The sequence below is a fragment of the Argopecten irradians genome, chromosome 7 (genome assembly GCF_041381155.1).
Source record: "Argopecten irradians isolate NY chromosome 7, Ai_NY, whole genome shotgun sequence".
Classification (NCBI taxonomy): Eukaryota; Metazoa; Mollusca; class Bivalvia; order Pectinida; family Pectinidae; genus Argopecten; species Argopecten irradians.
In genome coordinates this window covers 29,493,359-29,520,825 of record NC_091140.1, presented here as the reverse complement: position 1 = coordinate 29,520,825, position 27,467 = coordinate 29,493,359, and the positions used below count along the sequence as shown (strand labels likewise).

The 27,467-nt window shown below is 35.8% G+C and overlaps 2 protein-coding genes across 3 annotated transcripts; both read left to right on the top strand.

Annotated features, from left to right (window-relative positions):
* Positions 1 to 282: 282 nt before the first annotated feature.
* On the top strand, positions 283 to 13,916 carry LOC138328083 (DENN domain-containing protein 3-like). Of its 2 annotated transcripts, XM_069274696.1 has the most exons (15): positions 283 to 440; positions 934 to 1,099; positions 1,749 to 1,859; positions 2,897 to 2,999; positions 3,490 to 3,638; positions 4,912 to 5,056; positions 5,454 to 5,590; positions 6,609 to 6,784; positions 7,292 to 7,396; positions 8,777 to 8,948; positions 9,397 to 9,539; positions 10,116 to 10,281; positions 12,136 to 12,332; positions 13,264 to 13,382; positions 13,592 to 13,915. In XM_069274696.1, exons 3-15 carry the CDS (start codon positions 1,843 to 1,845, stop codon positions 13,820 to 13,822), a joined length of 1,860 nt encoding a protein of 619 aa, XP_069130797.1. In that variant the 5' UTR covers positions 283 to 440; positions 934 to 1,099; positions 1,749 to 1,842; the 3' UTR covers positions 13,823 to 13,915. The 2 variants fall into 2 exon arrangements, with proteins under 2 accessions (XP_069130797.1, XP_069130798.1); XM_069274697.1 differs by lacking the exon at positions 283 to 440 and having other exon boundaries at positions 987 to 1,099; positions 13,592 to 13,916.
* Positions 13,917 to 16,397: 2,481 nt separating this feature from the next.
* Positions 16,398 to 26,038, top strand: LOC138327132 (DENN domain-containing protein 3-like). The gene is made up of 4 exons (XM_069273116.1): positions 16,398 to 16,407; positions 16,569 to 16,747; positions 20,196 to 20,336; positions 21,070 to 26,038. The coding sequence occupies exons 1-4, from the start codon at positions 16,398 to 16,400 to the stop codon at positions 21,283 to 21,285; spliced, it is 546 nt and encodes a 181-aa protein (XP_069129217.1). The 3' UTR covers positions 21,286 to 26,038.
* Positions 26,039 to 27,467: the final 1,429 nt, after the last annotated feature.

The following is a 27,467-nucleotide window of genomic DNA, read 5'->3' as shown; positions in this document are numbered from 1 at the left end:
AATTAACCATAGACAAATGCTAAATTTTTTTTGAATCTATCATATTGAAATTACTATTGATTATGAATTCTATATAAAATAATTATATTACTTATTACTTGTTTTAAATAAACCCACCCTTATGACAATGATAGATATAGTTTTGATTTAACATTGAAATGATGTCCTTACACAATAATTAGGGTGTGGATACACATTATAACTGCGTATTATGTATTTGCTCCTAACTACTCATTTTGGGCATCTGTTTGCAGAAAGACATCCATTAATTCCTTAACCAATTGTGTTTGTCTGTTCAGAGTTTTCTCAACTTTTTGTTGCCGTTCCGATGGCGTTTTACCTACGTGCCTGTACTATCTCTCAAAGCTTTGGACCTCCTTGATGCCCCCGGTACATTTATTATGGGATGTCATATTAAACACCGCAGTCTGGTAGAACAGGTACGAAACAATTAATACTATTAGTAGCTTAATTATAATGGGATGTCATTTCACTCACCATATTCTCACAGAATAGGTACAAAAAATGTTGTGCCGGTAAGGTATAATGACAAATACCTAGGTACTAACCACATATATTATCTGTAATGCCACAGTGTATCTGGATATTTTTGAAGTTCAAAATTTTTCATGTTTTGAATTAATCCTAGAAAAACCTCTACATGTATGATATCCCACGAAATTAAGACGATATCATATCTGTATTTTCTGGCCATATGATATAATTTATGTGTTGTATATTAATGTACAGCATTGGATACACATCATGTAAAGAGCTCTCTTCTGTACATTTGTAGAATATCTTTCATTCCCTTTGGCTTGGATGAGAAATGATAGTCAGTCAAAGCTATCGAAAAACACAAGGCTTGTTTGTCTTTTCCTGAGTGATGAGATCTCCGGTCTCGCCCCAAAATCGCTGTTTTATTTAATCCAGGTAGAGGGTCTGGTAGTAGTTAACATAGATGAAGGTACGGTAGTAGTGTTAACTCTACGACCTCTGACTTTAACCCTATTCCTGCCATCCCTGATGAGCCAGCCAGCTCCTTCAGGAAGGTGTGTAAGAGGGCCAGGGTGTATTTTGAACTAGAAGATGTACAAAGGTAAGTTTCTCTCATATATCTTTCTGTGTCAGACCTATCTCAATCTAATTGAAATTAGATCTCTTCTATATATATATGACTCCGTGAAGACCTCCACATCTACAAGTAGACGGTCTGTGCTGAGCGAGATAGGGAATCTAATTTTGATTAGATTGAACCTGTCTAGAGTAATACAATGTATACCTACATAGATATATGCACAGTACAAGTACATTGAAAAAGTGCCTTGGAAATAAAGTCTTGTTTGGGACCGCTCAAAAATTGCTGACAGGAAGCCATCTTGGATTTTGACAATGAAGTTTGCTATTACCATAAGAATGAACTGTTTTCTTTAGAGTTCTGCTATTGAATGATCAGGAAACACTGGACTGATAAGCAACCATCTTGAATTTTGACACTTTCACAGAGTATACTGAAGAGGTCTTTCTCAAACATGTGTCTGCATAACTAGTATCCATTTTGAAAAATTTCAAATACAACATTGAATTTTTAATAATGGAAGTGTGTCGCTGCATATTATGTAGAAATTTTGTTGAATAACCCGACGTGTACAATTTTAACTGTAGTACATTGATGGAAAATACATTTATCGGTTTAAGTTATAGAGATAATTTTCTACTGCATGCTAGAGCTTTCTCATTTGTCATAGACCAACATGTCACGATGTTTCTGAGGAGAAGAAAATTCGGGAGACCAGGATTCGCCGACTAAATCGTGTGATAGAAGAAGGTTGTTTGGAACTGATGGTGAATCTGTTCAGGTATGATTTAGGGTGTTCTGATTAATCGAGTTTGTCAAGTATTGTTGGTTTGAGGTGTTTGATCAATTAATCGAGTAAGAAATCTGTAATCGAGTTTGTCGGAATTTTCCGACACCATGATAAAGGAAAGTATTAAGTTAGCAGATCACTAAAACATGCAAAAAAATCATAGCCAACCTGTTAAAATCATTCCCTTCAAATTTTAAGCGTCTAGATGAATTGAAGAGCGCATAAGCTATGTAGTAATGTAAACGTTTAGATGAGCATGATTTGTGAAGAAAATAAGTGAAATGAAAAACATGACAGCACAGAGAGGCCTCGCGATCGTAAGCCTTTGAAGGAAATTTTTATATGAGACTTGTTTATACATCAAAGAAAAAAATAATCGATTTTAATAGATCATTGATTGGTTAGATAAAACTAATGATCAGCCATGGAATTTCAACAGTAGTATGATTCCTGTTTATAGTTTCTTAATAAATGTTCATGGAAATATGATTAGAAAATTCCATTTCTTTTTTGTATTCTCTGTTTGCCTAACTTAAGTATTTATTGTCCAATTTCAACCAAATTTGGAATATTGCTTTATATTACTGATATCTTGGAGTGGTTTGAACCATTCAAAATCCATCAATATTTGCAAGAGTTAAGGAACTTGACACCTTCACCTAATTATTAAAAATATTTTTAACTGTAAGTAACTGTTTTTGTGATGCTGTGCAGGCGACACATCCACTTTCATGGGATTCTTGTATCTTAGTATCTTATGCTGCATATTGTGTTCTGAAAATGTAATACCGTATTCGGTGTATTCATCACCCCCTCCCCCTACAAGCATATGTATGTTTACTGTGACAAATTAATGTGTCAAGAGTACAGAAAGATTTAAAATATGGTTGTCCTTTTTTAGACGTTTTTCATTCCCAACTTACATTATCACTACCTGATAAGCGCCCCCTTTGTAATATTTTTCAAGCACCCTACTTGCAGCATATACGGTAAATTGATTATATATTTCAATCTATTTTCCTAACCAGGGGAGTATTAATAGAGCTGAGGCCGGAACATCAAACCTTTAACAAACAGTTATTCTTGGAATCCCAGGGCAAGAGCGAAGAGGACAAATTGTTTTACAGAGAGGTAGGTGCATTACCCAGTTTTAACCAGGCCTTGATAATCTAAACACTTGCAATTGTCTGGATTGCAATTCTTATTCGGTAATCCGTTTGGATTATGAGACTTCTGGGCTATCATTGTAAGATTATCGCAGGTTCACTGTACAGATGTTCACAGAATTTTATACTTCATATACAGACTTATCTGTAAATCTCAAATCATATATATATGTGAAATATCTCTGTAACCGTGAGTGTGTTCCATCTCTGTAATCTCTGTAGCCTGTTAAATCTCTGAGTGTTTGATATCTCTGTAACCTGAGAGTGTTCGATCTCTATATATCTCTGTAGCTTGTACATCATATCTCTGAGGGTATTATATTTCTTTAACCCCAATTCTGTATTGCATTGGTGAAATGTGGTCACACAAATTATTTATACACAATGATATGTCTACAAAGAACATATATGTGAAAAAAACTCATTGTTAAAGCCTCAAATTATTTCTTTTCCAGGTTTTGAAGAAAGATATGTTTAAATCATTTCTTGATGATCGTATGAAAGAGAAAACCGACTACTGGACAGAATTTGAAAGGAAGACACGGCAGTTTGTAAAGCAAGCAAGTTTAGGTGACATCCGAGGTTCGAAGGTCCATCCAGCTAGGTAATTATGCTATTTCCCTGAATTATTCAATTTCTCCCCTTGATGATTGACTGAGGTTATTTTCTTTGTTAATTAACTAAGATTATCTCCCCCTGGACAGGTGACTAAGGTTGTCTTGCCTACCGTGCGATCCATTTGCAGATTTGTACCAGTTGTATCTCAAATGGAACGCACTGTACCAGCAGAACTGTATCGGTACAAGTGGTTTGTTTTCAGAAGCATACCACTTGGATCCAAGATGGCGGACCCGAGAATTTTCATTTGTGATCGGAATGTTTTCTTTGTTGAAAAAAAGACAAGGATTGTTTATATACTACAAAACTACATGGATTATTTATTTCAATGCATTCCGAAATTATTTATGTTTTATTTTGATATCCATTTTATTGATAACACCTAAAATACTTGGCTTTTATATTTGATGCGTATCTTTCATATGGGTGCCGCCATCATGGAAAAATCCAAACGCATTCCATTTGGCAGTGCGTATCACTTTAGTACAACTGGTACAAATCTGCAAATGGAACGCACGGCTAGACAAGTGACTGGGGTATAAATCTCCCTATGATGATTGACTAAGGTTATCTTCCCTTAACTAGTTACTGAGATTTATATCCCATGGGCTAGTGACTGGTTATTTCATTTGACGGATGAGGTTACCTCCCTTGGACCATCGACCAAGCTTAAAGCTATTTTCCATGGACAAGTGACTGAGGTTACCTTTATCAAATTAAATTATTTACTTTAGACTAATTAATCACAATACTGAGATTATCACCCAAGCACTATAATGATCATGGTTTTATCTTTTCTATCGGCCAGATGATCTCCTTCGTCCTGAATTTGACTAAAAGTGTTTCTCCTTATTGGTTTCTTACTTAAATGTTAAGACTTTAGACAATTCAAGTTGTAGTCTATTGGTTAGCTTTGTAATGCCTGTTTACGTATAATGTTACTTGTTGTACTGATATGAATTCCAGTTTTGGTCCATGGTGGCCGAGTGGTTAAGATGTACCAATATATTACCACAAGCCCTCCACCCCTGGGTTGCGAGTACAAATCCCAATTGGGGCAGCTACCAGGTACTGACAGCTTATTGGTAGTTTTTCTCTGGGTACTCTGACATTCCTCCACTAGGAAGCACATCCTTAAATGACCCTGGCTGTTTATAGGACATTAGACTAATAAAACCAAAACCAAGAAATCCAGTTTGAATACAAACCTGAAACCCATCGAACTTTCCAATCCTAATGTTATGTTTTGTTAATTCCAGAAAACCTTTAACCAAACAAGTCTCTTTGTCAAGAAGCCATGAGAATCCTTATGAGCGACCATTGGTGACAATGCGACTTCGACAGAACAATTCTTCGTCTCGGTACCTGACCTCATGTATCACATCCCTTGATTTAACATTGAAGGTGTGTTCATAGCTCATTAATGTGAAGTCTTTTATAAAATTAATTTTTATTTTTGACTTTGCTTGTGAATATAAATCACTTTTGATGGCTCATATACACTAGTAAGTGTGTAAATCATCTGTGTAAGTGACTCCTTACTTTTTCATGGCAGGGAATGAACCCTAGTAGGTTAGTTTAAATGTGAAATTTTTAAACCACTGTGCCTTTCGATCACAATTTAGTTACAGTAGATTCTAACATGTGGAAAATTTCTATTGAAAAAAGTAAAATGTTTAACAGAGCCTTTTAATTGTTGTTGACATCACAATCACCGTTGGGACTAATCAACAGTAAATTGTACCTTACCAACTTCGCGTCATTGCCATATTGCCTAATTCTGTCTCGTTGTTTTATACAGTCATGCATGGACTACCAGGAGCGTGTATCATATCTCTACCTCAGGGCCGTGTTTAAGTTTGCAGAACATGATCATATTGGGGCTCTCACAGACATCATAACACTCGCAGCCATAGACTGGAACCTTTTCCCCAAAAAGTATGTATTACTGTATTGTTCTTAAATTCACTGATGTAAAATTTTGCAATTTATTGTTCGGAAATTATTTTTTTTGGTATTATTTTCACAAATTGATTTTGTAGCCTTTTAAAGTGTATTTACATGACAAGCTGTAATTTGTTAAACTGTGACTTTGATAAAGGACTATGTATGGTTTGGGTCCTTTTTGGCCCCTAAATTCGTCAAATTTTCAAAGCTGTTATTTAGTATTTAGATTGTTGTAGTTAACATATTTAGTATATCCCTAATTTAATTGTTGATAGTTTTCCGATTTTGCAGCTGCAGTTGCTATGGTAACCACTCAAAATATGCATAAATAATGACAATGTGGAAATATTGACAATTTTGGCCATTTTTTGAAAGGTTTTTATTTTAGAAACCATAAAGTGCATCCGTGAATAAACTTTGTATTTTTCCATAACATATATGGGAATTATAAAGTGCAGACATATTTTCAGTTAATATTAAGTTTGTTCAGGGATGCGCTCCATAGTTTCAAAGACAAAACTAGCAAAAAATGGCAAAATTTCTCAAAATTTCCACATTTTCATAATATATGCATATTTTGGATGGTTACCAAGGCAACTACATCTGCAAAATTAGAAAACAGTCATTATAGTTGAATCAGGGATATGCTAAATATTTAGTGTACAACATATTATTCATTAAATAAGATGTTTGAAAATTTGAGGGATTTTGGGGCCAAAAAGGGCCCAAACCATAGTCCTTTTGTAAGATATTTAATTTTGAGAATTTGGATGAATTCATGAATTTAGCGAAATTAAATCCTAAAAATATATTTAGAAAGAACATGTTAGCATTAAAAGTATGTTTAGAGATAAGATGTAGACATTTCAGTATGTTTTGAAAGCATATTTTAACAAAAAGCTATTGCAAATTATTATCAATAGCAATATATAGTTGTTTTCCAAGAGTCATTTTGATATATGTAAATCGATTAAGTAAGAAAAACAATTAAAAAACGTTGTAATTCCAGACTAGTACAGGACATTCACAATCTGCTAACAGCTCAAGATAAACTGAATCTCGAAAAGGTCAAAGGTTATGCCAGTATCATCGAATCACTAAAAGAAGAGAGCCAATCATTGGATAGCACAATAAGGCGTTACCATAACCACAACGATATTATTAATATCCCGGACCACGATTTACGTGAGTTGGTATATCAAACAACCATTGATGTAATTAACATAAATGACCAGGATGTGAGGTGATATTACCGGACCTAGTGCTTACTACTGTATTTGCGGTAATTAGTGTCCAGGGTGCTTAAATAATTGTAACAAGGGGAAGGGGGGGGGGGGGGGGGAAGAGGTTGCTTTTTAATGAACCAAAATGTAAGTTGTGGGCAAAAAAAGTCAGCCATATTTTAATGTTTCTGTACCCATATGGTACATTAATCAGTGTGTCCAGAGCTGTGGTTGAGTCTAGATCCAAGATTGGACAATGTAGATACTTCATTGTATTTAAAACCCATGAGTAATTCAGCCATAAATGTAAAATGGTATTTTAATGATTCAACTTATCAGAATTATAACTGTTTATTTGATTAACTTGACTATTGATGACAACAGAAAAATGCTTCTCGATCATTAGATATTCACCAAAATTAGTATTTTACAAGTACATAAACAAGCATTGTGTGTTTATATTTGACAGCCTTTGAAATGTTCAGGAAGTATATATCGCTATATGAAATGACGCAGGATTGCGATACGATACTGAGACTGTTCCAAGCATTGACAGGGATGGCTCGAGAAACTCGTAAGTTACAAAAGTTTATTGATTTGTATCTAAAGCCCAAGAATTAAATTTTAGCGAATGAAAATTTTGTGATTAAGCTTCAAGGGTACATACAAATGTATATAATTAAACCAATGCTTATAGTTCACAAATCAAATTTTTATGATCATGATGATGAATCATAAATCATAAAATTATCATAATTTCAAAAATAGCCATTTAGGGGGGACTCTCTGTGATTATAGCACTTTGTATTGTGATTTTGATTTCATACTGGATCCTTCATTTACTTGTTCAGATTAACTGTTTTCATTATAGAGTATTTTCAAATTCTTATATTTACTGTTATACATATGTATTGTATTTTCAGAGCAAGTTTTATATTGGTTAGATCAACTGTTTTATAATATTTTTAACTCAATCACTTATGGAATCACTCTTATCTGGTGTTGGTCAAATAAGATTTTGAGAAAGAAGTCATTGTAAAAAACATTTATGGTATATTATCTTTTGGATGTACTCGTCTCGAAGATTTTAATTTTGTGAGCCATCGTTTACAAAAATAAAAACTTTGGTGACTTTTTTCATAAAGATCATATATGTATTTTCAGATCTTAGCCATGAGATTTCCCCAGCCTTCTGTTTTTATTTTCAGATCCTAGCCATGAGACCTTCCAAGTGTTCTGTTTATATTTTCAGATCTTAGCCATGAGATTTCCTCAGCCTTCTGTTTTTATTTTCAGATCCTAGCCATGAGACCTTCCAAGTGTTCTGTTTATATTTTCAGATCTTAGCCTTGAGATTTTCCCAGCCATCTGTTTGTATTTTCAGATCTTAGCCATGAGATTTTCTCAGCCTTCTGTTTTTATTTTCAGATCTCGGCCATGAGACCTTCCAAGTCTTCTGTTTGTATTTTCAGACCTTAGCCATGAGATTTTCCCAGCCTTCTGTTTTTATTTTCAGATCTCAGCCATGAGACCTTCCAAGTCTTCTGTTTGTATTTTCAGATTTTAGCAATGAGATTTCCCCAGCCTTCTGTTTTTATTTTCAGATCTCAGCCATGAGACCTTCCAAGTGTTCTGTTTATATTTTCAGATCTTAGCCATGAGATTTCCCAGCCTTCTGTTTTTATTTTCAGATCTCAGCCATGAGACCTTCCAAGTTTCTGTTTTATTTTCAGATTTAGCCATGAGATTTCCCCAGCCTTCTGTTTGTATTTTCAGATCTTAGCCATGAGACCTTCCAAGTGTTCTGTTTTTATTTTCAGATCTCAGCCATGAGAGACCTTCCAAGTCTTCTGTTTGTATTTTCAGATCTTAGCCATGAGATTTCCCCAGCCTTCTGTTTTTATTTTCAGATCTCAGCCATGAGAACTTCCTAGTCTTCTGTTTGTATTTTCAGATCTCAGCCATGAGACTTTCCAAGCTTTCTGTTTGTGCTGGCAGGAAAACTATGAGCAGTGTATGAAGGTGATGGAGGAGCGAAACTTACAGACAGACGAGTCTGTACTCAAAGTCTCCTCCCTCTGCAAGACAGACTTTGGAACGGGTCGTGTCGTTCTCACTGACAAAAGGTGATGTTTCTTTTCATTTTTAATTAGAAACATTTATTATAAAAACTCCTAGGACACATTTCCTTCTATTCTCTTACAAATAAAAAAAACATACATACATCTAGATCAGTGAGCGAAATGAAAAGATTTGAAATCTTTAAAACTTTGATACCATATCAAAACATAATGTTTGTAAAAATGTGTAGTTTTATTTTGTAAAAATTGAAGAATAGAAATATTTGGAACAATTCATTATTTTACAAGGCATATAAATATGTAAACAGTGGCGTTAGTATACACAGGGACTTGGCACAAATTTCCAAACAATAGTATAGTATTATTATAATATATATATATTGACTGTTAGTTGGATATTGCCAAGTCCCTGAGGTATTATAGGATAATGTCGAGGAAACACTGTATGTTAAATTTACCTATAAAATAATAAAAAACTGTCATCTTTCTCCAGGTTACTGTTTATGAGGGATGCGTCAAAGAAGTTAAAGGAAATTGTCAAGTTGCGTGATATTCAGAGGTTGGAGAAAGTGCAGCTGCACTCGTTCCTATCTGTGGCCGATGCCTTGAGGATTCATCGACATGTGCCAGGCAAAGGTAGTCGATGATATGGTTATTTACAGCTTCTTAAAGTATGATTTACAGATACAGGCGACTTAGAAATTCTCTTACTCTGACAGTTTTTTAACTCTTAGTTTTCATTCTCATTTTTAACGTATGATGTTTGGATTTAAACAAAAACAAAATGCATGTACTGATTGTTTTTTTCTTTTTTCTTTCTGGAACATCTGAACAGGTCATACAAGACATTGAGTTTTTTGCAAGGATCATTCAGAAAATGTGCTCTGGTAAAAACCGCAGTTTTGAAATAAACAAAAACATTCAACATAATTATGGTCTTACCGGTACATGCTCATGACTCTTTCAACAATAGGTTACTTATTCGGTTTTTGCATTTTACAGAGTTATCTGCCCTTGCATGTAGGTATAGATTGTGACATCATTTGTTTGCAAGCATAATGTCATACATTTAAGAGAAAATGACATGAATTTAGCTCACAAAATAATGATGTCACAATGGATACCTACACGCGAGGGAGGTTACTTTGTAATATTCAAAGACAGAATAGATGTTTGGAGTGAAAAACGTAAAAATGTTTTTTTATTCACCAGCTGACCATGACAAGTTTACGGTGTGGTTGAAAGATGAAAGAAACCATTTCACTCTTCTGATTGAAGAGATGTGGGCAGGCAAAGTGATCTCTGAGGCTACTAAAGATATTGTAGTTGTCCAACAAGCTGCACAAAATGTCCTCTTGGTCGACGCCATCATTAGAAGGTCAGTCTCTGTAGCAACACAGCCTCAATTTCATTATCCATTTTTCATCTCCATAGTAACTCAGCCTCATTACCAGTTGTAATATTTAATTTTTCATCTCCTTTGAAACTCAGCCTCAGTTTCAATATTCAATTTTCATTCAGGAACTATGCATATGGAAATTCCTTTTGATCAAATGCAATATAACAGGAGGGAAGAAAATGAAGTGAACAAATGAAGTTTCGAACCAAGGATCTCTGAGCACTAGCCAGGTGCTCTACCAATTGAACTATACAGTCAATGATTGATCCTAGACTAGTCAACCTGCTACACTATAGGCGGGTGTTTATTTATTTGAAAAGTGTTTATTAATTTTTGATTTACATGAAAGAGTGCCTGTGTTTTAGGTCATCTGACCCAAAGGGTCAGGATGACCTGTTGTCATCATGCACTGTCCGTCGTCATGTGCCGTCCTCCTTGCGTAATTTTTGCATTTAAATTACTTCTTCTCAATAACTGAAGGGCCAAGGCTATGATATTTGGCCTGTAGCAAGCTGCATGCTGGGATGAAGGGCTACCAAGTTTGTTTGAATGAATGACCTTGATCTCCATTCAAGGTCACAGGGGTCAAAAAGGCTAAAAAATTTAAGTAACTTCTTGTGAATAACTAAGAAGCCTAGAGATATGATATTGCGCCTGTAGCATGCTGGGAAGAAGGGCTAGCAAGTGTTTTTCAAATGAATGACCTTGATCTTCATTCAAGGTCCAGGGGTAAAATAAGCTAAAATCTTTAAACAACTTCTTGTGAATAACTAGAGACATGATATTGGGCCTGTGACATGTTGGGATGAATGGCTACCAAGTTTATTCAAATGAATGACCTTGACCTTCATTTAAGGTTACAGGGGTCAAATAGGCTAAAATCTTTAAGCAACTTCTTATGAATAACTAAGAGCCCTAGAGACATGATATTGGATTTGAAGCATGCATGGTAGCGATCAAGGGACCTTCAATGTCCCGCCGAACCACCCAATACACCACAATGCTCGAAAATTTGGGCCAATTGTAGTACTCAATAATTTCCTGTTATATTTTCTAAATAGTACACTTGCATTTTCTTTATTTCCAAAACTCACGTAAATGATTTGTGGTTTTTAAGTATATATGTTGTTTCATGGTCCTGTGTTAGTCATCCATATTAATGCTATTACGTCTTTTTTAGGCCGTTGGGTATACTACTGTGTTACTAACACACTCCGTTTATAACTCTGGAAACAAAATCTATTTGTTCGGTGTTCTGATTAAGCTTTTCAAATAAAATATAGAGGTATAGTACGTATCCTGGAGATATAGGGTATGAAGGTGGCGTTTTTTTTGTTTTTTGTTTTTTTTTTTTTATTATATGCATAATGCATGTGTGCATGTAGTAATTGTAAAATAAATCTTTTTGTTGGTTTCACAGTAAAGTTCAGAAGTCAAAACTTTACCATAAATTACAGATTTTCAAGTCTCAACCAATACGGATGTTTAAAAGATCTCAAAACGATGTGTGTAAAGTACAATTTACCATAAATTAGTCTCACCATACGGTGATTATGACGTCATGAAACTTACGTCAAATCTTGATGTCATAATCACCAGATGGTTGGACTAATCAACGGTAAATAATTTGTACTTTACAGACATCATTTTGGGATCTTGAAACCCCCGTATTCATACAGGCAGTACATTGTGTCCAGGGTAGGTGAACAAACTGTGAATTAAGGACGTTAATCCTAATTTAAAAAAAAAAAAGAAGTTCCAAGCGGAGGACATCTCAAGATCTGCAATATCCTTGTTTGACACTGTATACAAGTTTTTTTGGTTTATTTATAGTGGTGAAGAGGAGGGTTGTTTACACCATGCTACAGTTGAGGCCTCCGCCGACAATCTTTGTTGTTATATTCGGGCAATGGAACGTGAGGAGAATGTGTTGTCGGCAGACACAAAGGACGCTTTACAAAAAAAGTTGGATCCTAACTTTGGTGAACCAGAGCGTATGAGTATACAGGCCTTGCTCTACACCCCTGGAGGTTTGTTTCAAAATATTCTACTTGTTTCTAATACACAGTTGTCTCCCTTGTGTGACCTGTGGAGATTGTTTTTATGTAGACTAGTGTATCAAAAACCATTCTGATTAAAAGTAGTAACTATTGACTTGACAGTGTTATCTTACTGAAATGCAGGGGCCCCAGTGTCTGAGTGGTTAAGATTTCACAAAATATAACTGCAAGCCCTACCTCACGGCCGCAGCTGCAGAGTGGTTAAGATGTCTTGACATATTACCACAAGCCCTCCACCTCTGGCCAGCGGCAGCTGAGTGGTTAAGATGTCTCGAGATATAACCAGAAGCCCTCCACCTCTGGGCCGTGGTGTCTGAGAGGTTAAGATACCCTAACATATAACAAGCCCTCACTACCTCTGGGCAGCGGCAGCTGAGTGGTTTAAGATGCCTCGAGATCATAACCAGAAGCCCTCCACCTCTGGGCAGTGGCAAACTTAGTGGTTAGATGTCTCGAGATATAACCAGAAGCCCTCCACTCTCTAGGCCGTGGTGTCTGAGAGGTTAAGATACCCTAACATATAACAAGCCCTCCGCCTCTGGGCAACAGTGGCCAAGTGGTTAAGATGTCATGACCTATAACCATAAGCTCTCCACCTCTGGGTTGTGAGTTCAAATCCCATGTAGGGCAATTTCCATGCACTGGCTGCTGGTTGGTGTTTTTTCTCATACATCTGTCCTCCACCAATCAATCTGGCACATCCTTAAATGACCTTAGTAGTTAATAGGCCGTTAAACTAAAAGACCAAAACACCATATCATTGAAGCACAATGCTGTTGATGCTTGACTAGACACTCATGCCAAATTGAAAATTGACTGATATTAAGAGGATATATTTTATTGAGTTGAAATGAGGAAAATTGTTATTATGTTTAATGAGGATATATTTTAATGTTTGTAGATGCAGAAAGTCATTTGTCTCCCAAATTGTGGTGTGGCCTGGTCAATGGAAGAGTTCGGGTATTCGATGGTATCACCTGGACCCTCGAGAAGGAATTTGTTCAGGCCAAAAACTCACTGGTAACTCTTCAGTTTCACCTCAGTTTAAATAGGGTATAAAGTTAGCTTTCAACAAATACTGCCAACATGTTCCATCAAATATTGAAACTTTTTAATAATAATTTCAAAGCTATGTAAGGTAAATTCAAAGTTATACAAGCCTTTGAAAATCCTTATACAAATGTTTATGTGTTATATCCTGAAGTAAATGTGAATTATCTCCCTTGCAGTCTTGTCTGACAGCTGTTGGCAGGAAACAAGTATGGGTGGGGTCATACCAGATCTGTATAATTGAGACAGAGACCATACAGAGTAAGCGTATCCTTAGTGACCATGGAGAGTTTGTCATTGACATCATTTCTGTCGAAGACAGCAGGTTAGTCATCGTGTACTGTTCTTTGTCAGCTAGGCTTTTAAAATCACAAGTTGTACTGAGTCACCTTTTTCAGTTCAGCTATTGAATTTATTTATGGTAAGGCCTTGACCTTAGCATTATTTGTATAAGGCTTCCCCTTAATGGTTAATGTATTAGTAACCTTGACCTTGAAATTGTGTGTTTTTTATCAATTTAGTACCAAATAATTCTAGCAGGTATAGATAAATTTTAACTGTGACCTTGAAATGAAAAATTTAGGGTGTTAGTATTTTTATGTGTCTAACTTTGACCTTGAAGGTGTATGTATTTATAAGTTTTTAATTTTGACCTTGAAGGAGTATGTATTTATAAGTCTGTAATTTTGAACTTGAAGGTGTATGTATTTATAAGTCTGTATCTTTGACCTTGAAGGTATAAGTATGTAACTTTGAGCTTAAAGGTGTATGTATTTATCAACACATAATATTAATATAGAAGGTGAGAATTTATAAACTCATGACAATCTTGACTTCGAATGTATGTGAATTTATAAGCATGAAACCATTTCCTTGAATGTAACTAATAATTTGTAAAAGATTTTATAAGTTTTGTACTCTTGAACTTAAAGGTACAATATATTCTATAAAACATGTGAACTTGACATTGGGAGGACATGTTTTTATAAAACTGTTACCTTGAACTTGGGGGTTCATGTATTCATAAGTCTGTTAACCTTGATATTGAAGTTACTGTACTCGGCACAGTGTGTACAGGGGGAAGTCATCTTTAAATGGTATGTGCAAGGGTTATAAACATGTGGCCAGTCGTTATTGCTCTTGTCTACCGGAGAAACTTGTAGGGTTTAGCCCATGGTACCTTGGTGTGGTAATGTCATGAATAAAGACTTTTGTCTATAAGTGGAACTTGTATACGAACTTGATGACAACCCGGCTTAATACGAAGTACTGTTGACGGGTCCTGGGCGAATTTTCCTCTTTATATTTGTTTAAAGAACTCGGGATAATTCGAATACAAGAAAACTGTCCGGATAATAACAAAGTAATTTTGGGTTCCGAAATGACAAAAATCATCATAAAACGTTCGTATAATTTCGAAATGAGATTTTTTTGGACAACAAGTTCGCAGCCTTAGAACAGCGTTTTCAAAAATATATATTCTAGAGTTCTTGTTATAATTTTAGCAACTAGGTGGTTTTGATTGCATCTCGACATGAACCTGTCTATATATGTAATAGGGAATGAACCTATCGTCCGCCTCCATCATAACCCAGATTGACAATAGAAACAACACATTTAATACAGTTAAAAGAGTTTATTAACAAATATAACAAGGCTTCGACAATGTACAGTGTCTCACCACACTACAGGTCAGCCCACTACACCGCGGCTTCACCCTGTACTTACACACACATAAATGACATCAGTTACAGGATAAGTCAGCAGGGACGTCACACCCATCACAAAACGTAAGCGTAATACATTAGCTCAATAACGAGACAAACACACACACATTCTACGCCTCTATGAGTCTGACCAGCTCGCTAGGAGCTTCTACAGGCTAATGAAAATTAGAAGTAGAAACCGTTTGCCTTATAAAGCTAACGGCCCAATGATAGTACAGTTTAGGAAGAACCAATAGAAACACAGGATAGAGATGAAAGTGAAAGTAGAATCTATATATAGTTTTCGTACCCACATGCACGACTTATGACATTATATAATTACTAACATTCTACAATAATCACTTGTCATACACCTCGCAGGCCTATGGTCAACCTACAAATAGATAAAAAATTCCACATATATACCAAGAAAAGAGAGTATTCAGTAGTATGAGAACCGCTTAATTTTTTACAGGTTTGGGAACACTCAGATAACTCACAGTTTTAGAGTTCTTATTAACCGAAGTTCCACTGTATTCCTTCTGATGGTTTTTAAAAGATTCTAACTACCATTGGGTTGTATAAAGATCAAGAATCTATTGATTTTAGTTACCGTACGCAGGTTTTTAGTTTGTGATATTAGATGGTATACCAGTTTAACACTTTTAAGAATAACCCCTACACGAAGCATTTACATACAATTTACAGACTGCTCCATTGGGTTTATCATCTCATAAACTAAAAACATCAAAATTATACTGCTGTCATGTTGATCAATGCACAACAGCCATTCAATAAAGCGTACCGTTGACTGACTGCTTAATTCTGCCCTTTTTTTCCATGAGGTCACAAAAAATAGTTCTGATATTTCAGTCATTTTATTCATGTCAAATAGCGATATATATTTAAAAAATATAAGTGTTTTTTTGTATGTCATGTAGATGTCTTATTTGTAAAGATTGGCATGTGATTTTGTTGAATGTCAAAGGAAGTCCGCCAATGTTTATAGATATTCATATGCACGGAATCGGGTCATGCTCTGCACTCAAGTTATTGGGAAATTAACAAATCTGCCCCATCATAGTTTATTGATACAGAAACAGTGGCAATGGTAAATACTTGCAATTAAAACCTACTGAACTAGCTACCATTTAAATGCTATAAGAGTTTGTGTTACTGTAATTGTTTAGATCATTTGGTCATTTGACCTGAAGGTCAGATAACTTATGGTAAATTTTTAATTAAATGTTTTTTTTCCATGCTATTTTCATCATCACCCATGGTGCTCCGTCTGTTGTGTGTTAAAGTATTTCATTTGAAACCTCCTTAACTTCAAAATGAATTTCTACCAAATTTAACGTGAAGCATTATTTGGAAAAGCCAATCTGGAGACTCAAAAATCTATGAATGAAATGTTTTAAGTAAGCTCCTCATCTCAAAAAGAAGTGAGAGCCCTTCTACCCTTTTGTTTATATTCTTTTTATATATATATCAGGAGTGTGGAGGGGGATTTGGAGGGTGAACAAGACTGGAGAAGTGATAGATAAATTCAGCTTTGACGTTCCTAAACCAGCAGTGTCTGTATCCCCAGTAGAGATGGAATGTTTCTATATCATGGAAAATGGCCAGGTATTAAATATACAAACTTTATTATATTATTTAGGTATTATGAAAACCTGCCTTAGATATTACCTTTGTAAAAAAACACTGTTTATTAAAAACCACTTTTATTGATGGTTTTATAGATAAGGTTTGACTGTGTAATATATATGAGTATTTAAAGATGCTCCACCAGCTGACAAATGGTATTTTTTGACTATGTCTAAAACAGCAGCAGACGATTTATATTTTTCTTCAGTTACAAAGTTACTTACTTTACACATTACAATCGTTGAAACGTTTGAGCTTCTAATTTTACTTCAAGTTTAAAATATCGAAAATAATTAATTGCATCCCGAAAAAATTCCGTTGCACACTATATCCTATATGGGCAATGATGTACTGATTGCGCATGCACCTTAGGCAAAATAAATCATTTTACTATTATATTTGTGTTAACTCATAGACATAATATATACACGATTAAACACCAATTATTGTTCAAATTATGAATACCATTTATGCTCTCTTCGGCGGTGGAGCATCTTTAAGAATAAACAATAAATCAATATCACTGGCAAAACCTGTGCATACCGACCAATTGTTTATAGATTACACCTTTTTTTTTTGTCCCTCGGGTGGTCTTTATAAACAAGATTTAAATGTATATCAACAATAAACAATAAATCTAAACACAATCAAATCTGTGTTAAGATGACATCCCAAATGACTGACAAAAAATTAATTTTGTTTCATAGTGGTTCACAATGTACATATAAAGTCCTCTGTGTCCTCATATATAGCAACTTCCTAGGGCATTTTGTTTTACTCCTGATACTCAGGCTTTTCTTTATACCACCAGAATAAGACAAAACAGTGACTACGAATAAAATTTAAACAAGCCAGATGAAATGCTGAATGATTTAGGATATATACATTATTTTTACAGCTGTGTAAGTTAACTTGTCTAAACCAGATATCACAGTGAACTGCTTATTGGGTCGGTATAGCCAGGTTTCTGGATTATACAGGTTTTGATACTACAGTAAAACAAGATTATAATAAACCACTTTGGACAAACAAAATTGCTTTATTATAAGCATAATTTGTTATATAATATAATAAACATATTTATATTAAAGGGACAATTCAGTCTAAGAAAACATTAAAATTTGTAGATATATATCGGAAAAAAAAAAAAGTTCTTATGGAAATGTGTGTATATATATTTTCAAACTCGCTCGCTGTCCTGCCATTACATATTGTGTTCGAACTTCTTGTATGCCGAACCCTGTCCCTTGCTCGTAGAGTAACTTTTGTCTAGAACTGCTCAAATCGCTCTGACAGTAGTTTGTTTACCTTATTAGGTGAATTATCTTGCCTAAAAACCAGTTTTATAGTTTATTTGTTTAACGTGTGTGACTTTGGCTCGGGTATGGGTACAGCGTCTGTATTGTACCTGCTTAATCGTATTGATCAACAATTTGATATTTCAACGATATTAATTAAAATACTTAATAATGTCGTGGAATTTGTAGAATGTTTTACGTTATATGTTTCATAAGAAATGTAGAACAATACATTTATGCTATATTTTGCTTCTTAGTTATATAAAAGAATTAGCCTGAGTGAATTGTCCCTATAATCTTAACTGAGCACAAACATTATTAGCTCACCTGGCCTGAAGGGCCGGTGAGCTTATGTCATGGCGCGGCGTCCGTCGTCCGTCGTCCGTCCGTCTGTTCCGTCCCGTCAACATTTACCTTTAAATCGCTACTAGTCATAGAGTTCTGCATGGATTGTAACCAAATTTTGGCCACAAGCATCCTTGGGGGAGGGGGAACAGAACTTGTATAAAATTTTGGCTCTAACCCCCGGACGGGATCAGGAGGGGCGGGGCCCAATAGGGGAAATAGAGGTAAATCCTTTAAATCGCTACTTGTCCTAGAGTTCTGCATGGAATGTAACCAAATTTGGCCCACAAGCATCCTTGGGGAGGGGACATAGAACTTGTATAAATTTTGGCTCTGACCCCCCGGGGGCAGGAGGGGCGGGGCCCAAAATAGGGGAAATAGAGGTAAATCCTTTAAATGGCTACTTTTCCTAGAGTTCTGCATGGAATGTAACCAAATTTGGCCACAACCATCCTTGGGGGTGGGGAAACAGAACTTGTATAAAATTTTGGCTTCTAACCCCCACGGGGGCAGGAGGGGCGGGGCTCAATAAGGGAAATAGAGGTAAATCCTTTAATATCGCTACTTGTCCTAGAGTTCTGCATGGAATGTAACCAAATTTGGCCACAAACATCCTTGGGGAGGGGGAACAGAACTTGTATAAATTTTGGCTCTGACCCCCAGGGGGCAGGAGGGGCGGAGCCCAATAGGGGAAATAGAGGTAAATTCTTTAAATCGCTACTTGTCCTAGAGTTCTGCATTGATTGTAACCAAAATTAGCCACAAACATCCGTGGGGGAGGGGGAACAGAACTTGTATAAATTTGGCTCTGACCCCCGAGGGCAGGAGGGGCGGGGCCCCAATAGGGGAAAAATAGAGGTAAATTCTTTAAATCGCTACTTTGTCCTAGAGTTTCAGCAAGGATTGTAACCAAAATTACCCACAAACATCCTTGGGGGAAGGGGAACAGAACTTGTATAAATTTTGACTCTGATCTCCCCAGGGGCAGGAGGGGCGGGGCCCAATAGGGGAAATAGAGGTAAATCCTTTAAATCGCTACTAGTCATAGAGTTCTGAATGGGAATGTAACCAAGTTTGGCCACAAACATCCTTGGGGGAAGGGGAACAGAACTTGTATAAATTTTGGGCTCTGGTCACCCGGGGGCAGGAGGGGCGGGGGCCCAAAGGGGAAATAGAGGTAGAGGTAATGTCCTTTAAATCGCTACAAGTCATAGAGTTCTACATGAATTGTAACCAAATTTGGCCACAAACATCCTTGGGGAAAGGGGAACAGAACTTGTATTTGGCTCTGGCCCCCCGGGGGGGCTGGAGGGATGGGGCCCAATAGGGGAAATAGAGGTAATAATCCTTTAAATCGCTTCTAGTCATAGAGTTCTGCTCGTATTGTAACCAAATTTGGCCACAAACATCCTTGGGGGAAGGGAAACAGAACTTGTAATAAATTTTGGCTCTGATCCCCGGGAGATAGGAGGGGCGGGGCCCAATAGGGGAAATAGAGGTAAATCCTTTAAATCGCTACTAGTCATAGAGTTCTGCACGTATTGTAAACCAAATTTGGCCACAAAACACCCTGGGTGGAAGGGGGACAGTACTTGTATAAATTTTTGCTATGACCCCCTGTTATAAGCGTATTCGTTAAATAAAATCCTATAAATCGCTACTTGTCCATGAGTAATGCTGGAAATCATAGACATCCTTGGGGATTGAGAATTAGACAATTTATACTGTGTATCGATCATGATAATCTTGAATCTTTGTAAGATTTATTTTGTAGTACTTTGTAGATATGGGCTGGGTGTCGGATATGGGCTGGGTGTCGGATGGTAAACATAGCAATCATGGACACAAAAAATGGCGGGAAAGTGATAGACACCATAAAACTGGAATCGCGAGGAATCAGCATCATGGTGAAGATGAAGAACAGGGTAACTATTGGCTCACTTTGTCAAGTGGACACGTATAACTCGACCCAAGTGAAAGATTTTGGCTGGTCAACCCGAGACTAGCCGAAGTTTGGCAGCTAAAATCTTCCATGAGGGTTATATGAGATATCCCTGTTCACTTCAATGACAGACTCATATTTTATTTAATATTCTCCCATTCTTTAAAGAAAAATTCAGATAATTAGAATTATTTTCATAGTGTTGACATCACAGAGATGTTGCAATGCATCCAAATTAATGGATTGATGACGTCAAATCATTGTCAAACACATGTCAGCTCTCTTTTCCCTACCTCAGTAAAAGTCAGGGTCATATCCTCCCTAACAACATTTTTTTACAGCTACTTTTCACAATACTTTTCACAATATTGATTTTATAACAAGTTTGTAGAGATTAATATTTTGCCAAATTAAGATGAATGGCTTTTCCATTCAATATAAGAAAGGTAAGAATATTTTCGAAGAGACAAATTTTCGCGAATTTATTTTGATCACAAAATTTGCCAAAGTATATGTGAGAGAAAGTTAGCTTACAGTAAACCAGTCAAGTATGGGAGAATAAGAAGTCTGTATGATTTGCCTTGAAGTTCAATGTCTGGAAGTATGGCCTGTTTAATGTTAATGTTACTTTTATTAATATGATATATTTTCTTAACAAATATAATGATTATCTTTGTTGGGTGTCAGTTGACTGTATTTTGTTGTTGGATTAACAGATGTGGGTTGGTACAAAGTCGGGAACTGTATGTGTGGTGGATATTGATACCCGTAAAGTTACCAAAAACCTCAAGGCCCATTATGATGCTGTACGAGCCCTCTGTTGTGCGGACGATAGATACATCATCAGTGGTGCTGGGAGTTCGGACGGAAAAATTGCCATCTGGTCTCCGACGGACCTTAGAACAGATTCTGGACGCTACCTACTGGATTAGCAAAACCGTTGGTCATCGTGCTCCGTGCCTAAACTTTTAATTCAAACGACTTCTTCTCAATAACCGAAAGGCCCAGGGTACTGATATTTGGCCTGTAGCATGCTGGGATGAGAAGTACTTCCAAGTTTGTTAAAATGAATTACCTTGACCTTCATTTAAGGTCTTTTGGGTCAAATATACTAAAATCCTTTAAACAACTTCTTGTGAATATCTAAGAGGCCTAGTGACCTGATATTGGTCCCATGACATGCTGGGATGAAGGGGAAGGGCAATTAAATTTTTTATATGAATGACTTTGATCTTCATTCAAGGTCACATGGGTCAAATAGGCTGAAATCTTTAAACTACTTCTTCTCAAGAATGGAAAAGCCCAGGGCTGTCATATTGGTCCTGCAACATGCTGGGAAGAAGGGCTACCAAGTTTGTTCAAATGAATGACCTTGAACTTCGTAAATAGGCTAAAAATTTTAAGCAACTCCAAGAACAGAAAGGTCTAGGAAGCTCATATTAGACCTGCAGCATGCTGAGATGAAGGGCTACCAAGTTTGTTCAAATGAATGACCTTGACTGTCATTCAAGGTCACAGGGGTCAAATAGGCTAAAATCTTTAAACAACTTCTTCTCAAGAACAAAAAGGTCTAGGATGCTCATATTGGAACTGCAGCATGCTTGGATGAATGGCTACCAAATTTGTTCAAATGAATGACCTTGATTTTCAATCAATGTCACAGGGATCAAATAGGCTAAAACCTTTAAAAGATTTCTTGAGAATAACTAAGACTCCTAGAGATCTGATATTGGGCTGTGATTTGCTGGGATGAAGGGCTACCAAGTTTGTTCAAATGAATGACATTGACCTTCATTCAAGGTCACAGGGGTGAAATAGGCTTTAATCTTTGAACAACTTCTCAAGAACCAAAAGGCCCATGATACTCATATTGGAGTTGCAGCATGCTGAGATGAAGGGCTACTTAGTTTGTTTAAATGAATGACCTTGACCTTCAAGGTCACAGGGGTGAATAGGCTAAAATCTTTACACAACTTCTTGAGAATAACTAGGAGGCCTAGAGATCTGATATTGGGGCTGTGACATGCTTTGATGGAGAGCTACCAAGTTCGTTCAAATGAATGACCTTGACCTTCATTCAAGGTCACAGGGGTCAAATAGGCCAAAATCTTGAAATAACTTTTTGTGAATAACTAAGAGGCCTAGAGACCTGATGTTGGGTCTGTGACATGCTGGGATAAAGGGCTAGCATAGTTGCTTTTAAAAAAATGACCTTGATCTTCATTTACAGGGGTCAAATCAGCTAAAATCTTTAAGCGACTATGTTGTATTGTGCCAATAGTCAGATGACCGTAAAGGCCCATGGGCCTCTTGTTGATTTAGAAACCATAGAGTGCATTTTTGAACAAAGTATATATTTCTCCTAAAGAAATATAGGAAGTGCAGACGACATATTCTCAGTAAATATGAAGTTTGTTCAGTCATTATTGTTGAATCAAGGATATACTAAATATTTGAAATACAACAAATTAATCACTAAATAACAGGTTTGAAAATTTGATGGAATTGGGGGCCAAAAAGGGTACAAACCATACATAGTCCTTTCCTTCTGTAAAATCTGATTGTTGTAATTTTTTTCTATACATGATTAGCAACTTGTAATACTGTGAATTAACTTAATTTTGTGACTGAAAATTTACATGTTTTCATTCCTAATTACTTTTTCATTGCAATTTTCACAACAGAATTTACAGTTGAAATGCTCTGTTTTAATTGTTGTTCAATTTTTTATGCAATGATTTATTGTTGTGAATTCTTATGGCCTGCGAACTATACAAAATTGAATTGCATGTGAAATTGTGCTGATTTACAGCCTGAGCATTCCATTAGTACAGATATACTAGTTGCTCTGGTACGGTGCTGTATCTGTATTGGAATGTGCAATACCAGCTGAACCAAGCCATTACAAGTGGTTTGTTTCCAGAAGTGTGCCACTTGGATCCAAAATGGCAGTCATCGAGATTTTACATTCAGAATAGAAATATTTACTTTGTTGTAAACAAGGCAGAAAGTATTACCTTAAGAAATTACGTAGATCATATATATTTCAATGTATGCCTAAACTATAGTCCTAGAGATCTGATATTGGCCTGCAGCATGCTGGGATGAAGGGCTACTAAGTTTGTTCAAATGAATGACCTTGACCTTCAAGGTCACAGAGGTCAAATATGCTAAACACTTTTAACAACTTCTTCTCAAGAACAAAACGGCCTAGGATACTCATATTGGGCCTGCAGCATGCTTTGAAGAAAGGCTACATAGTTTGTTCAAATTAATGACCTTGACTGTCATTCAAGGTCACAGGGGTCAAATAGGTTAATATCTTTGAACGACATCTTGAGAATAACAAGGAGGCCTAGAGATCTGATATCGGGCCAGTGACATGCTTGGATGGAGAGCTAGCAAGTTCATTCAAATGAATGACCTTGACCTTCATCCAAGATCACAGGGGTCAAATAGGCTAAAACCTTGAAATAACTTTTTGTGAATAATTAAGAGACCTAGAGACCTGATATTGGGCCTGTGACATGCTGGGATGAAAGGCTACCATATTTGTTTTTAAAAAAATACCTTGATCTTCATTCACAAGGGTCAAATAGGCAAAAATCTTTAATCGACTATGTTGTATTGTGCTAAAAGTTAGATGACCGTTAAGGCCCATGGGCCTGTTGTTCATTTTTAACCACCGTGAGTGCTTATTTGATTGAATATTGTAAGTGAACCTTTTAGCTTGTTACTGAATTTATTAACTTTTTTAGTACGAGCGTACTCTCGATCTATGTTCATCGGGTATGTGCAGATTCCAACTGCGCACGCGATACCGGAAGTCAGTGTCTCATAGATTTCGCTGTGACACCAACCTTTCAAAAACATCGAGTAAGATATACCTGCCAGCGATGTCCTAGTATAAATTATCAACAGTGACATTACACAGTGCTAAACACATTCGTTTCGTGTAAACATCAAGCGATGTATCATACGAACTCTTGCATCGATGACGATATTCTAAACATCTGATGGACTTTGGAAACTTCCGGATCAGTAAATAAAATTAAGTGACGAAACACATATAGTTTAGTACCGTCCAAAGACATTTACAGCGTTATTACGCAGATTATATTTAATTTGTACGTTGCACTATCGCTTACTAAACCCTTTGACCACAGACCGCATTTCCAGCAGTTCTAATAAATATTTATACAATATTACACAGCATTGCGTAAGAGAGACCATTAAAAAACATTAAAAAGTATCAGTCAGGGTGTCTGAGCTTTAGATCTGATGTATCCCAGCAAGGCATTCAAGCATGACACAGGTAATTAAGTCACCACGTGCACAGAGGCTGGACAGTGCTGTAGCGGACGACTATTTTGAACAGCTAAACTAGTCTATCGTATCAATATGATAATAAACACACCTCTATGTAACAAAGAACATAATTAACAATGTTCAAAGTAATATCACATTTAAAGTTCTGATGAAGCAAAGGAAATTATTTATAACAAAATACAAAGGGTGTAATCCATCTCCTTGCAATAGTCTCAAGGATAATGAGCGAAAGTTCTACGTACACATGTTGCCGAGGATGATTTCTTACTGGAAATTAGGTTAGGAAGTGTAGTTAGCGAGCAATTAATGTCTAACAGACATATTTCTAGTTTTTTATATAGACGGTAAGTGAGTGAGTTTAGTAATGATTTGTTACGTTGGTAACAGTTTTGGAATGTGGTTAACCATATTTTGTTTTAGAGCAGTTTGTTGGGTATCTTTCTTAAAACCTTGAAACTTTTTTTTTATTTTGAGAGCTGTTTTTGAGTGTTGTAATTGAATAATCGGTTGATGGGAACAATTGTTGAGTGTTTTAATAAAAAAAAATGTTATGTTATTTATTGTAGCAATTGATGATTTTTTATTAAATATGTCAACTTAATGTTTCATTAATTTGTATTTAAAAAGTTTCACTTGTATCTAGCATTAATGTTTTAAGAAGAAGTTTTATTATACTTTTCATTGCATTTACTAAAATTATTTTTATACCCCATACTGGCATTGGGTTGTCTGTCTGCCTGCCTGCCTGCCTGCCTGTCTGTCTGTCTGTAGAAACAACATTTCTAACTCAAACCCCTCTTTAACTACTGGACAGATTTTGATAAAATTTGGTACATGGAACCCTGACATAAAGGGGAGTTGAGTAAACTGAGTAAATTGAGTAAATAGGGTTCTGTAATGTCTCCTATTAATAGTGTTATTACTAAATTTGTGCAGCGGGGGTATTAGTCGTCCACTCGGGCAACAATTCTAGTTGATATTTGAAAAATGATTTTTATTTTGTTCAGCACAATAAAAGATAATGGTAGACAATTAAGTATTTCATCTTAAAGTAATCTAGATTAAGTCTCTCAAAGTCAAACTGGAGCCCTTATTTTCTATTTATGGCAGAGAGGCCATGAGTTCAATTCCCTTAGAGCCTGATTGTTAGATAACAAATGTAATTAAGAGATGCGTGCTACATGTAACCGTGTTTGGTCCTCTGCTCTGTTATTCAATGTTTGTACACAAAATTGTTAAGTTTGTATGTTTGATAAATCACATAAGAATCTTAACTGATATTTAGTTGATTGTTATTTATACTGTTTGATAGATTACATTGAACAATTTTTATAATCAATTTTTAATGATTTTTGATAATTACCGCTGTTTTACATAAATTCATATGTACATCATCCATTTTTTATTGATGAACCCTGATAAAATGGGTAAAGGGTTTGAATTTAATTGTTTTGGTGATATTTTCTTGACCACCATTATAGTATTGCATTTCAAAACGAATTTTTAATAGATAAATTCAGCAAATTTTTGCTTTCTTACATTTCTGAAAAAAAAAGTTTTAATCATAGACCTTGCAGAATTGAAAGAATTTTAAAAGTTGATTTGCTTTACAATACACGAATCTTCATACATGTTTGTGTAGATATCTGCATGGTATCGTTTTGTGAAAACGCCATTTTGGTATATACGTATATAAGAGGGAGTCAGTATTATATGGTATACCTGTATATATATGTACAATAAACCAATGTCATGAAACTTTCCATGTTCCACAGGAATGGGTGATATGTTTTCAAAAGTTCTGAACATTGTTTGTATAGTAAATAATGAATTATGCAAATGAGATTGAACCTCTATGCAAATGAGATGAGCTTCATTATCATACAGCCCTGTGATATTCATAACGAGCCTTACATATTAAGTATACAGCGAACATACATTATATATACTGTTATGTTGTACATGTATGCAAATTTTGATAGAATAAAATTGATGAAATAAAGTTAAACATTTCAGTCCGATGTTGAAGAATTAATAAATGAATGATGAAACCAGGATATGCTTTACATCCATCATCCTGATGTTTTTATATCCTTCTCCCATATGAGACCACCTCCATTATAAGACCACTTGATGTCTGTCCCATGGGTGGTCACGTAACAGAGGGACGAATGTAGTAGTTACAGGTATTAAAAAGTCATGGAATATTATTTTTGTCTCATCTAGATGCTAATAGTATGCTGGTTGTCATCAAATACTTCGATTGACTTAGAACTTTAATATGGAGGATGTTTTCAACGACCTCAAGATGACCTGTAACTGTATGAGAGATGTCGTTGATGACCTCGATTTGACCTATAACTGTATGAGGGATGCTGTGAATGACCTCGATGTGACCTACAACTGTATGAGAGATGTCGACAATTTTGGATTTGACCTATAAATATATGAGAGATGTTGTTGACAACTTCGATTTGACCTATAACTGTATGAGAGATGATGTTGACAACCTTGTTTTGAACCATACCTGTTGGAGAGATGTCATAATGACCTCGATTTGACCTATAACTGTATGAGGATGTCGTTGATGACCTTATTTTTACTAAATATAACTGTATGAGGGAGTTGTTGATGACCTCGATTTGACCTATAACTGTATAAGGGATGTTTTCAACGACATAAAGATGACCTATAACTGTATGAGAGATGTTATCAGTGACCTTGATTTGACCAATAACTGTGTGAGGGATGTTGTCAATGACCTCAATTTGACCTATAACTGTAC